General features: G+C 42.6%; 1 protein-coding gene across 1 annotated transcript in view; it reads left to right on the forward strand.

Moving 5' to 3' along the window:
• The window catches only part of LOC118784657 (alpha-catulin-like), a 37,293-nt gene that overhangs the window by 12,638 nt on the left and 11,096 nt on the right, over positions 1-13,559 (forward strand). Inside the window, exons 2-7 of the mRNA XM_036539015.1 lie at positions 4,864-5,053; positions 8,408-8,595; positions 10,098-10,217; positions 11,507-11,596; positions 12,137-12,307; positions 12,965-13,165. Of these exons, the coding sequence (XP_036394908.1) occupies positions 4,864-5,053; positions 8,408-8,595; positions 10,098-10,217; positions 11,507-11,596; positions 12,137-12,307; positions 12,965-13,165 (960 nt within the window). The remainder of the gene's footprint in view (positions 1-4,863; positions 5,054-8,407; positions 8,596-10,097; positions 10,218-11,506; positions 11,597-12,136; positions 12,308-12,964; positions 13,166-13,559) is intronic.

Below are 13,559 nucleotides of genomic sequence, written 5' to 3' on the forward strand. Positions count from 1 at the left end.
GATGCAGTATTGCTTCACAAATTCAGTATGGAGTTTGGGAACTACCCAGCTCTTTACTCTTTTAAAGTAAAACCTGTAAAACTGTTTGACCCCCAGGATTTTGTTTTAGACATAGGGAGACAATACATTTGGAGAATTTTATAGGAGTAGTTGCTCAATAGGAGTACTTATTTGGAGGGAATAAAGACCCCCCTTTTCAAATTGTCCTGGTGGCAAAGCTGCATCATTGTGCTGTGATGTGAGTTTGGCAGTAACATGATGACAGGAAATATGAATGAAGTTTACATTTCACTGAAAAGCCGATCTAGAATCTCAGGGATTCATTTCAGTTCATAATCTTAAATGGGTATATACATGGAATTCTCTCTTCAGTTCCACGGCATACATTAAATGTATTTGGAGTGGTGCTTTTAGTGGTAGGCCTAGTGGTAGTGGTACTGCTTTTTTTGTGATCAGAGACACGAGACATAGTCATTGTTTGTGCCCTGTTTGTGTGTCTTGTCCATCTGTTTGCCTCAGAGTTCTGACTTGTCTGAAAGTGTAGCCTAATGCAATTGGTGGGGGCGTTACTCTGTTAAATTTACTTCAGACTAAGGTATTTATAAAGTGTGATTTGCTCTAGGTCATTTCCTAAGTTGCAGTGACAGATGTGAGTTGTATGTTTATCTTTGGCTGGAACCCACGCAAGTCACGACACACACGCTTCCAGAGGGCGTCCGCTGTCACTCACAACTCTGTTTCCAGTTTGGCCAACTTCTATTTATTCCCAGTCATGAAAGTTTGAAACCAGAGTGCCGATTTCCCACTGATGTCATTGCTAACACCCCAGCTTACACCCCAAACCTTCAGTGTTTATAAAGTTATGAGCTCATTACTACCAGCTTTGTTCCCATTGGTCATTCAGTGTTTGTGTTGCAATTTAAATTTCATCCTGACATGTGGACAGCTTGGTATTAAGGGCAGACGTTGTTTTTTATGTACTTAATGGAGCACTTAACGTCTGTCTATCAGACTCCAGTCATGCAGGGTAAACAGGACTGTAGAAGGAGGAACCAGGGGACAGGTGTTCAAGTGCTCTTCCCAAATGGTTTCTGTGTTTTTATTAGCTCTAACAAAAAGGCATTTCTTTCATGTAGGACTTAGATCTCAAATTTCTTTGGACCTGTTGAAACAAAGCTGTGTATTATGTGATCTCTCAAGGCCAATGTTTTGAAGCTCCCTTCGTATTCTCCAAACCATTGCTGGCAAGGCAGATGATTAAAGAGCAAAGGTTTCATTTTACTGAAGACCATTTAAAAATAATTTGTATTTATAGCATGACATTTTTTGTTCCAGTGTAATTTTTGCACTAAACACCCAGTTGACGTCCTTCCTTTGACTTTTTTAGAAGTCAAAAAAGGTGTATTACTTTTTTATTATATTTTCAAAGCATCAGAAGCAGTCCTTTTGTTTATGAAGTTACCATTATTGGTTATACACGAAGATCCTGTGTCAGCATGATCAGGCTTTCAACTGATCTGCATCATGATTCAGCGCTAAAGACTGGTAGAATTTGGAAACAAGTTCAGTATGGTAGTGATGTTGTTTCTTAAAAGTACAAAAAGGTGGCAAGAGCCCTAATCTAAATACTGAATCTGCCAGCCCCTCCAGCAGGAAGCACTGTGACCTCCTGGGGATGTGTCAATATTGTGTTTCTCTTCCCCGCCTCAGATCTGTTGACACACTGCATAATGTCTGTACACTAATCTCTCTTTGAGAGGAAGTCAGAGATACGATTCCAGCAGGCACCATGGTTCTGTCTGTCATGTGTGCCCCGCCCCCATTTCCATCTCTCTCCCACCCTCTGTCCCTCTCTCTCCTTATCTCTGACTTTTTGTGCAACTCACTGCCAACCTCTCTCTCATTTAAACGACCGGTTTTATTAAACGCAGTGGCTCTGCAGGATAGCTGAAGCGCTCTGCTTCCCCCTGAGAGACACTTTGTAAGAGCAGAAGCCTTGTTCCAGTGCCCAACAGGCAGTGGCTGCAGATGCCAGAAGCAGATGTGTTCAAAATAAGCAACCTTGTTCAACCCATCCTGACCTATTCAAATTTAGGTTCACTTACAGTTAACTTTAACTTTAGCTATTTTTCACTCCTCTGGTTTTCCTGAATGAATAGTACTGCTTTTAGCCTGAGTGTGGCATGGGTCATCCTAGGTTCTGTTTCAGGCCTGTTCCAGACCTGGATGGAATAGCTAGAGTTGTTGAGCCTCACTGCACTTTGGCACTAAACATTACATGTCTGGGGTAGGGTTAAAAATCACTTTAGACGAGGCTGCCTCTTAACTTTCTTGCATTGATGCCAGCCTGGGATGACATTTTAGCCCTTAAAATGCCACACTTCCCACCATGCTGAGTCTCATTTATAATGCTGAGTGCAGAAACAGGAAGTAGGCGGTTATAACGACTGTCCATTGGCAGCTTGACTTTAGCAGGGTAACAGAAAGGAGGCACTGTTTGGACATTAATGTTGAGTTAGCAGTTAGTAGTACCCTCTGTGATGCTCATTTGATGTCTCTTCAGTGAGCTAGCCTGGGATACTCACTCTAGAGGGATGTATGGAGTTTATGGATAATGGAGTTTAGTCTCCTGCCTCTGATTCACAGTGTGTCCCTTCATTTATGCCTGCAGTCCAAATCGGTTCTATTTATTCTGAGCAGGCCACAGTCAATTCAAAGACAGAGATGCTATCTGATTTTTCTCCTCAGGGAAACCAAAACAAATCGAAGAATTTAGGGTGCATCAAACACCACCAGATGTCCACTGCTGGAGCCAGCTGTGCCGCTCTGCCTCCTGCTGCTTTTCCTGTGAGGGAGAGGGCATGGCCTGGCAGCTGTGCGTCCAGCCAACACAAATGCATCTCCAGCCTCTGTACTGTGTCCTGCTGAGAGATGATAATTACAGCAGGGCGAGTAATTGGCTTGGTCAGTAAATTATTGATGGTTCTAATTAGTGCTAAGCAGGGGGCCTGGTGAATAGGTGCCAAAGGCTTGCTTTTCCTGAGTCTGGGAAATTAATTGGTGGTTAATAAAGAGTTGATTCCTGTCTGAGCTGGTCTGTCCCTGGTGACTCGCAGTGTGGCCTTTCTCCACGCTTCTTCAACCTGCAGCAAAGCTATTTCTCAAAGGGCCTGCATTGGAATTCAAGATGAATTGTAGGCTGAGACAGTCAGTGGATTTGTCTGTGCAGGGAGGTAGGGCTGGTATTGGTGCCAAGTAAGGGTTTGTCATGATAAGAGTGTGTAGATAAATATATATTTCAGTTATTGGAAATAATAATATGCACATCAAATCTACTTGGTATGTGCAGTAACAAAATATACAATCAAAAAAAGCTATTACTATAAACCTGAGGTCCCTGTAGAACAAGGACAAATAGATATTTAGTTTTTGGGAGCATTAGAGTAGTGTGCAGGCTGTTTGTTCCCATGTACTGTATATTTATTTATATTTCTTTTTTCTTTTCTTTTTATTGTCTGTCTGTGCATTTGATTACAATCATGGATAATAACCTGGAATGAGGCACACAACCTCTCCCCTGTATCAAATGAATATTTATCTTCTCAACAGCATCAATTCTGTACAGCAGTGGGTCCAAGTTTATACCACAGTAACTAAGCAACAGTAACCAAATAAAAAGTATAGTAGTAAACAATAAACAAGAGAAGGCATTATAAGCGGAGTTTTTCAACCTTCGGCTCTGAGCTTTCTGGTACCCAACAAAGCAAAACTGTTCAAATGAATATTCATTTAAAAAAGTGGTAAGCCTCAACTGCATGTGGAATGTGGAATAGGCTGATCCACCATGCCACAACTTTCTTCTTCATGAATATCTATTCAGTCAACATATTAGTCACCTAATAACTCTATATCTGTGCTTTTAACGTTGTCAAAACTTTGCATTAAAGGAACCTATGGGAAAATAAGTGCTTAAGTGCTTAGACATGACAAACATTTATAAATTGCTGTGTAAGGGCCAGCTTGTCAGTGTGCTTGGTGAAGTCAAATAATAACTTGCCGTCAGGTCTATTTCTCAATATATTTTCAATGTTTTGCAAAAATATTTGAGTGGGTCTGAAGCTTCAGTTATTTAAACATTCATTTAAAAATGAATGATTGTCTGGCACAGGTTACATTACACTGCACCAGGCTCTCTCACTGAGACAGCACCTTTTCAAAAGTCTAGGTCACACTTAAGTCATCCTGCTCAGAACATGCCCTGCTCATACTTGCGGTTGCTCCATACATCGCCTGGAGTGGAGGAACCTCCAAGGACAGAGCCTGATTTTGTTCATACCTTCCTGCTGGTCTCTATGGCAATTGTACTACTAACTCTGCATGTTGGGAAGCTTCTGAGGCTTTACAGTTGATTTCTGCCCTCTGTTGGGAAGGATCAGGCTGCAGTTACACAGACCCAAGTGCTCAATTTGAGACAGGCCTGGCCTGGGTAGTGTTGTGTGGATGAGATGATTATTACAGGAGCAACTCTCAGACTCAGAAATATGGTTGATCACTTACTACATCCATAGTGCATTGCACATTGTTGTGTCATAGTTGGCTGGGCCACACTTTAACACAGCTTTTAAGGTTTAATGCTTTCCTTGCTGAATGCCTTGCTGCTATGCCATGTAGCAAAATAAAGCAATGTTGACTTTCAGGGGTGAATTCCTGTATTCTTTGGTCACGGGGCCCTCTGGCCTTCCAGCTTGTGGACCTGATTGGATGGGCCTAGGCCTGCAAGAATGGGGATGGTCATGGCGGTCATGGTTTGTTTCAGCCCGCACAGGCTTTCAAACGGTATGTGTGTTTGCTTGTTTGTTTCAGATTACAACCCTGATCAATCACAAGGACAAGCTGAAGAAATCCGAGCGGACGCTGCAGGCCCTCCAGAGGGTCGGCCAGGCTGTGAACGTGGCCGTGGGGCGATTCGTCGCCGTGGGCGAGGCCATCGCCGCCGAGAACCAGGAGCTGAAGGAGGAGATGAGCCTGGCGTGCTCCGAGGCACGCCGCGCGGGTAAGACACACCGCTGAGACCAGATGGGAGAGTGAGAGCTTCTCCGGGAGCATCTGCCTGTCCGGGCCCCCTCTCCACAGACAGCAGGAAGCGTTTACTACTGTCTGCCTTGGTGTTTTTCAAACTTGGCACGTCTGTGCTGGTTTTCGTTCCAGCTGAGCTCTCTGTTAATTAGTCTTGATTGAGCTGTTCAGAGAGTGGTGATCTTTCTTTGACTTTATTTGTGAGCACTTGCGTGCGTGTGTGTTTTCTTAGATGTGTGCGAGAATGAGTATGTCTGTTGAAACGCAAACTAAAGCCCTTTTTGTTTTGCCGAAGAGACGACACATTAGGTCACTACCAGGAATTTCGCCTTACCTTATATGTTGTTTTATTTCTCTAAAGACTACATTACATATTTTTCATTCACTCAGCCATTCAAAAAATGGTCGCCCACCTAAAGTGTTACAATGCTCCATCTAGGGTTTTTCCAAAGGCTGTAAATGGTGAGTGGCAAGGTCTGGCACTTAGTGACTGGTATTTTGTTTCCCCAACAACTGATCCAGGGTCAGGTTACCCAACTGTAATCTTAACCCAAACCATCACACAGAGAAAGAGTACACAGATCTGGTCTCAGTACATGGGAGAAAACCCACAGTATATTTGACTTCTACATTTGACACATGTCGTTTATAACGAGTTATGTTTTGGAAGCACCCTTTACTCACAGCTAACACACCGGAGCTTTTTTTCTTAATTTGATACATTATGTACTAATGCAGCTGGAATTTACTGAAGCAGTTCAGTTTGGGTGCTTTGCTGGGGGGCACACTAATACAGTCAATGACATCTAGGAGTCGAACCTTTAATTTCCTGATTGTAGGACCATTATCTCTAGCACTGTATGCCAGACGTGGGGCAAGCATTGTCCATGTTGCTGTGTTAACTATGGATGCTTTTGTCTTCAGCCATGCCCTTTCATGACATTCATAATGAAATAGAAATCAGAAAATCAGAACGCATTATTGAACTTCAGCAGTGGCAGAGACATTTTCTAGCACTGAATATCTGTTTGGGAAGTAGGACGTCGTGTATCATACCGAGCAGTCAGATGTATCACTGACTTTTCAGCAGCACGTATTTCTCCGAAGAGGTGGCTTCTCCCCCTTAGCTTCCCACCTTGCAGATGTGTGCTCTCCTGTTTGGTGCCCTGCTGCCAGGTTGGTGTGGGAGCGAACACTGTGCTAACAGGGTGATAATGAAGTGGCGGTCGCTCTGTTAGCGTTCCCCTTTCTGCGCTCAGCTGCTGAATCAGCCTGTCCTGAGGTGACCCAGTCCGCCAAAACCGCAGCTGAGCTCTCTCCTGCCCCCCTCGCCCTGTGGGACAGAAATGCCCTGGCGAGTCCGAGGGGGCATTGCGTCAGCTGACGTCAGCGAGCGTGTGACAGACCGGGAGCGTGTGACAGCTTCCGGCACTAGCTGTGCGCTGCCAGATGGATCACTGGACAGCTGCTGTCAGAATTCACAGCATATTTGCATTAAGAAGGAGACTTTACACATTAAATAATAATGAATAATATCTGTCAGTGTTACGTATATGCTAACTAGAGAGACTCATATTGGACAGCTTACGTGGTAGAAGTTTACATTTTTACTCAGTCTCCATTTGTGTGGATAATCTGCTGGAGGAATTTGGGTTAAGTACTTTACACAGGTCAGAACAGCAAAGCTCTTCACAGCTATCGAAACAGTAAGCCTCAGGTAACAAGTCAAGTTACTGTGTATGCCTCATGTGGTCAAACGGAAGAACTACAGCTGCTAAGGGTGAAAGGGGGAAAACAAAAAGCAATGGCTGTAAACTTTACAACAAAACACCAGAGTGCTGTTTGAAGGATGCGTCTTTCTCTGAAAGCCCGCGTTCTTCCTAGTTGTTTCAATGTTTAAATTGCTACACAGAAATGATGGGAAAGGGTTATGTTGGTGCAATATTAAGTGCTGCCTCAAAGGTAATAAAAAACCAAGGCACCCTTCTTCATTTTGCCATTGTCTGAAACTATAAAAATCTTATAAACCATATTTAATAAAGAAAACATCAAAGTTCCATCAGAAGGAATATATCTTTGTTTTCATTTCCATCAACATCAACATTTCAGAAAATGAAGATATGGCGGTGTATATACGCTTACCACAGATAAACTGGCTTAATTGTTTGGCCAAGACTGATTATCTCTGCTGGAGTATCTTAAATTTACTGAAACTCTTTTCATCGTACTATATGAAACACAAGGGCAGTACTGGTAAGATCTTTTTCACTTACTCTTGATCACATGGTTGAAGATCTTTTGAGGTCTTGACCACATTTTCAAGTATCATCAGAAAGAATGTAATCTGTTCTTCTTAAACACATTCAGTCAAAACTGATTTTGTAAAGGACATGAACACATTACTGATTATTTGCTGATCTCCTTTGTTTGAGTCATTAAACTGAAATGAGGCATATTCGTGAGAGCAATAGAACCCAATGTCCTTGGCTCAGATAGTCTTTTGTAGTAAGATTTGTAGTAAAGGGTCTGGGAGTCAGTAGGCTAAAATTCTGGCCATCATGCCATTGTATAGTAGTTTTTAATCAAACATGAAATCAAATCCTGAACTACATTTTTAGTCCAGTTATTTTGAACTTTGCCAGATATGATGACCAAATCTGTAAAATGAAAGATTGAGTCATCATATATCTGGCATTGTTATCGGTGACAACAAAATCAAATTAGACCATAGGATCTAAAGGATAGGTTTTAATGTGGAAGCTTCTCTGAATCACATGGTTATGGACTCAGACCCTCTCATGTACAGGACCATTAGATGTATTTAGCATGTGTGATTATCCAATCATGTACCATTACTTGATTGAATAATCATACAAGAAATGACAGTGCATCTAACCCAAAGTTTATGACATTCCCTTTATTTAGTGAATATATGATGGTCTAAGGTCTGATAGCCTCTTTTGTCCCCAGCACATTACAATTGATTACAATTTTCCCTATTTGTTTTTGCAGAGCTGAATAACAAACATGTAATTATCACATGGTACAGTATGTAATCAGGCTGCTTTGAAAGTGTTGGCTATGTGAATAGGAATCCTTCCCTAACAAAAACAAATATAGCAGCATCCCTGCCAACGAGCCCCATTCCTTTGTGATAAAATCTAAACTAAATGAAACAGCCATGTTATTTCACTGGCTTGTGTTTTTTAAATGCAGACAATGCCTTTGTAACACACACAGTGTAGGGCTTGCCAGGACAAGACTCTGTAAAGGCAATACAAAGCCTGTTGGTAGTTTGCATGTGCGTGTGATGTTTTGGCTCTGTCTCTAGGAGATGCCATTGCCAGGTTCACAGAGGTAGCCAACGCTGAGAAGCCAGAGTCAGACGGGTGGAGCACCATCTTCAGTGACAGGACAGGCATGGTGAAGGCCGCCAGGATGCTACTGTCCTCCGTCACCAAAGTTCTGGTGCTGGCAGACCGCATCGTTGTTAAACAGATCGTCACCTCCCGGAACAAAGTGGGTTCCACCACGGCAACACAGTGATACCTACACATCACCTCATACCATCTCTGCACGTATATCCTCACTATCTCTACACACCTAACCAAACACTTCACACTGCCTCACCAGCTCCCTGCTCTTACCCAAAAACCATCACCCCATATCATCCTCCACATGGTCTTCAGGCAGTCATACAACGTGGTCAAGTTTGAAAAACACACAGCTAAACACAGAAAACAACAGACATAAGAAACTAAACAGACATCATGCCTAATAATGGCATGCCTTCTCTATCTAGTTCTTGACATTTTAAGAATGATAATTGTGTTAATTATTTTCATCAGATAAGTACCACTGTATAGCATAAGAAACCGTTATCATTGAGGGGCATACAATTCTACTGAGTTCAGAGGAGAGCATCTCCTGAGATATCTCGTCAGATCCTGTCTCAGATCTTTCCTGTAAGTGTTCTCAGGCAGATTATTTGAAGCACTGCCATTAGTTCTAAGATGGTGATGAAAGCAGTATGTTTACATTGAAATGGATCATGCAGCTCTTACCGTGTGTCTTCAGGAAGAAATGCAGCTTTTTCAGTATTCTGGATAGTCACATGTCATTTTGGGAGTCCAACATAAAACAACACACTTCTCCTCACTGCTCTCAAAGTTATAATCATACTCCAAAAAAATGATTCAGATATCAGACTGAGCTTGCCAGAACAGAGGGGCATACCAGTTCAGGTCACATTATGACAGAGGGGCGAACATTTCTTTTATAGGAGGTCTAAAGAAAAACAACATCAGGACAGTCATTTGTTCAAGGTCATCACGACCTGTGGTATATAATGAAGCTGGACATCCTAAGTAAAGCTTTCTGTGAATGTTTGCTTTTTTAGGCCACCTCTGCCTGTCTGCCCTGTACACATTATACATTTACAAAGAACACTGCAGAGATAATGTGATTTAGTGGAATAATGGGTGGAATAGTCAGGAAGGAAGTCCATTAATGATGAGAAGTGAGACCTGACAGAGAGATTCCTTGTGATTCACAATCACTCCATGAACTCTTACGTTATTCACATAATCCCCATAGTTCCACTTCAATGATTTATTTGACATATGAATTGCATCATCTGAAAAAATGTTTCCGTAGGAAGCTTTAATCAGTCAGCTGGATGGCTGATGAGGAAATGAGCATGCTAAGAAGTTGTAATTACTGTTGGAGAGGACGTTATGCGTCTGTTCTTCCATCGGTTAAATAAATGTCAAAGAGGTGTGGTGAGAATTATAATCCGTAGCCCATTTCTGAGATGTTCCATTTTTTCATTTGTCCTCTGGCCTCATTGGTCAACTAATTTACGAAGCAGGACAAACCACAAAGACAGAAGTCACACAAGTCTGTGTCCTAGAAAGATGCTCATCACTGGTTTTCCTGGAAAGCAAACTACTTACAATAATGTAGTCATTATTGAGATTGGTTGATGTTGGTTGTGACCCCTGGTTTTGTTTCCTTTGCAGGTACTGATCACCCTAGAGCAGCTGGAGAGAGTGTGCAGCTTCCAAGAGTTTGTCCAGATGTTTAGCCAGTTTGGGAACGAGATGGTGGAGTTTGCACATCTGACAGGAGACAGGCAGAATGTAGGCACCCATCAACTGTCCCTCTATCAGAGAATGGGCACCGTAGCCTCCCCCTCTATCGGAGATTGGGCACCCTAACCTCCCCCTCTATCAGAGAGTGGCCACCCTAACCTCTCCCTCTATCAGGGAATGGGCACCCTAACCTCCCCCTCTATCAGAGAATGGGCACCCTAACCTCTCCCTCTGTTGGAACAGAGGTACCCTAAACTCCCCCTCTGGAATGGAGAATAATAATAAATCAACCAGACTTTGCTAAAACTTTCATCTTCTCCTATAATCGTAACATCACTGAATTATGCGAGGTGTGTTTGACCCTCTGTCCACAGTGACGGTGGGAGAAGCAGACAAAAGAGTACCTGCAGGTGTGAGAGCATTTTCCATGTTATGTCAGCTCATTTTGCCAAAACGTATCTCTGTGTTGGTTTCTCTACAATGCACTTTGACAGCAGCAGCTTCAGCCAGTGTGCTGAAGCTGTCACAGCATGGTGTCATAAAAGATAATCTCATCTCCTTTGTTCCCACTGACTCTGAGAATGGAGGAATCACTCATCTCTGTGTGCAGTGCTTCTGTCTTGAGTCTTGCAACTGAAAGTGCCAATTTCATAGGCAGAGGGATCGAAACTGAGTTCATCGTGATATGATGGGTCTATACAGGAAAATCATAAACACAGTGTGCAATGATTCTTCCTTGTTATTTGATAATATGGCTAGTTTGACATTTTGGAGATATTGACATTTGCTGTCAGTTATGCAGTCATTTTAAATCTTAAGCTGTGATTGTATGTTATTGCAAGGATTCTGTCTTTTTCAGCAATAAATGGCATGCCCAATTACATACTCTGTGTTTGTAAGACCTTCAAGATTCACAGTGTAAAATTAATTCAGGCATCAGTGTGAATCAGATCAAAATATCCCCCACCTTTCACCTAGAACAGAACAGCTCAGAGCAGTTGTGTGTATAAATGCCCTTAAGCATACCTGTGTATTAGTTTATGTGTGTGTGCCTGATTGGCTGTATGTGTCTGTATTTGAAGAGTTATGTGTCCATGTTTGCACGTGTGTGTGTGTGGGTGTGTGTGTGTGTGTGTGTGTGTGTGTGTGTGTGTGTGTGTGTGTGTGTGTGTGTGTGTGTGTGTGCATGTGCGCGCGCGTGTGTGCAGGCAGGCATGCGTGCGGGTGCGTGTGTGCTTTTGTCCTTTACTTGTCTGTTTCCATGTTTGTCAGTCTGTCTGTGTCCGTGTCTGTGCGCTGGGGACACTCAGAGTAGAAGATCTGTGCCCTCTCCTCAGGATCTGAAGGATGAGAAGAAAAAGGCCCGCATGGCTGCTGCCCGTGCTGTGCTGGAGAAGTGCACCATGATGCTACTCACAGCCTCCAAAGTGAGTGGAAAATGAGTGCTGTAATCATCAGCATAGTGTCACCATAAGAGGGATTGCTTGTGTGTTTATTCAGGGAACTCATCGAGAGCTTTTATTATATTCTATTGCATTTGTTATATCCCTGAACCTTTCAGAGGTTCCCCAAAGAATAGTCTATCTTAGGAGCAACCCTCTGAGAAGCATTATTTAAAAGGTTTTGTGAACAATGCTTGTAGTGTCAGGTATTTCATCTGGAGTTTGATTTTGTCTTTGATATTCTGATGGGATTTGAATCATATAGCTGTAGGAAATTTGTTTTGAGTTGTGTTGGTGAAGCCTGTGTTCTGTGTGTGATTGGTATGTTTTAGCTACTCATAAATCCAAGCATTTCAGAGTAACATTTTGGTTGGTCATGAATGTGAGCATGTGAAAAGTGGTTTTAGGGCTTCTCATGAATGCGAATTTGGATGTGAGCATGTAAGATTTAGTGTCCCCTCCACAGTGTGAGTGTGTGAGGTTTTAGCGTCCCCTCCATGATATGTGTGTGTTACCCCTTTGCAGACCTGCCTCAGACACCCAGACTGCGAGTCTGCGCGCATCAACAAGGACGCAGTTTTCCAGCGCATGCGCTTTGCCCTGGAGCTGGTCATCCGGATCGTGACTGACACCCGGACGGGCACAGACGCCCACGTCCTGCCCATCAGCATCTACTCGGAGATCAGGGACTTCAAGGTGAGGCAGAACAAGGAACTGATTCAAAAGAAATGCTTGTGTACATGGTGATTTTTTCAGGTGCAGTGTAGAAGTGAAAAAACTCTCAATAAGTGATTTTATGCAAACAACATTTTGACTACAGTGTGGGTGTCAATGAACCATAGAATGAACTGAACACAATGTTCTGACTGGATTTTCAACTCACTTCATGTTGAGTCTGTCTGAGAGCCAGGGTTGGAGTGAAAGGGTAAGTGGCTCAACGTTGTTCCTTTGTATGGATCTGCATAAGAATCTGTTCTTAAGCTTGTAGTACCATGATACATTGTTCTTTTCAACAAGAGCAGCTGTCTGACATGGCAAATTATGTTCAAAATGAAAATTGATATACCATGGGCTACAGCACATTTAGACATGGAAGAAGGCTGTTCTTCCTCTTCAGTCTCATGTTTGTGGTCAAGAGAAAGCGCCGTCTTTTTATGGCAATCTGCTCTCTACAGCATCCTCAGTACTAACATTACACTATGACCTTCGTCCACTGTGTTAATTTGCAGTCTGGAGGCTATTCATGCCTTGGCTTGTTTAGTGTGTATTCATCCTTGGTCACTATGCAAGATTACAGCATCCTGGGATTTTCCTGAATGCTCTCCCTCTCCAACCCCCCATGTCCCTGGACAGGCTAAGGTGGAGGGCCTGAGGGAGGAGCTGTATTCCCTGCCTGGGGATAGTCTAGCTACCATGCTGGATCGCATTGTGGAACTGACGGAGGACTTCACAGATTCGGCCTACACCAGCCACGAGCACAGAGAGAGCATCTTGCAGCTTTGCCACCTCTCCAGACAGGAACTGGGGCAGCTGTGTGTCCACTGGGCAGATGCTGTGAGTATGAGTCCCACCCATCTCACTGAGAAGGACGGCCTTAGTGACAGTACCCCTTGACTGTAACTGAGACAATCTGAACAGAAGCAGCTATACAGAGACGTACAGACTTAGGCTGACATTTTTTCATCATGAAGATAATCCTTATTAACATCAGCAAATAATATACTAATATTACAAAACTAATATAATAATATAAAAGAATATATAATATATAAAATTATATTTTATAAACCTAATGAAATGAAGCTTGTTAAGATCAACCAGTACATTGTAAGTTAAGGTGGCATAAAGGTCAAATTAGAGCATCTATCCTAATAATAATACTAATACTAATACTAATACTAATACTAATAGAATTCTAATTTAAAAACATTTTTTCTTATTCTTTGTT

Source organism: Megalops cyprinoides, chromosome 10, assembly GCF_013368585.1.
Source record: "Megalops cyprinoides isolate fMegCyp1 chromosome 10, fMegCyp1.pri, whole genome shotgun sequence".
Lineage (NCBI taxonomy): Eukaryota > Metazoa > Chordata > Actinopteri > Elopiformes > Megalopidae > Megalops > Megalops cyprinoides.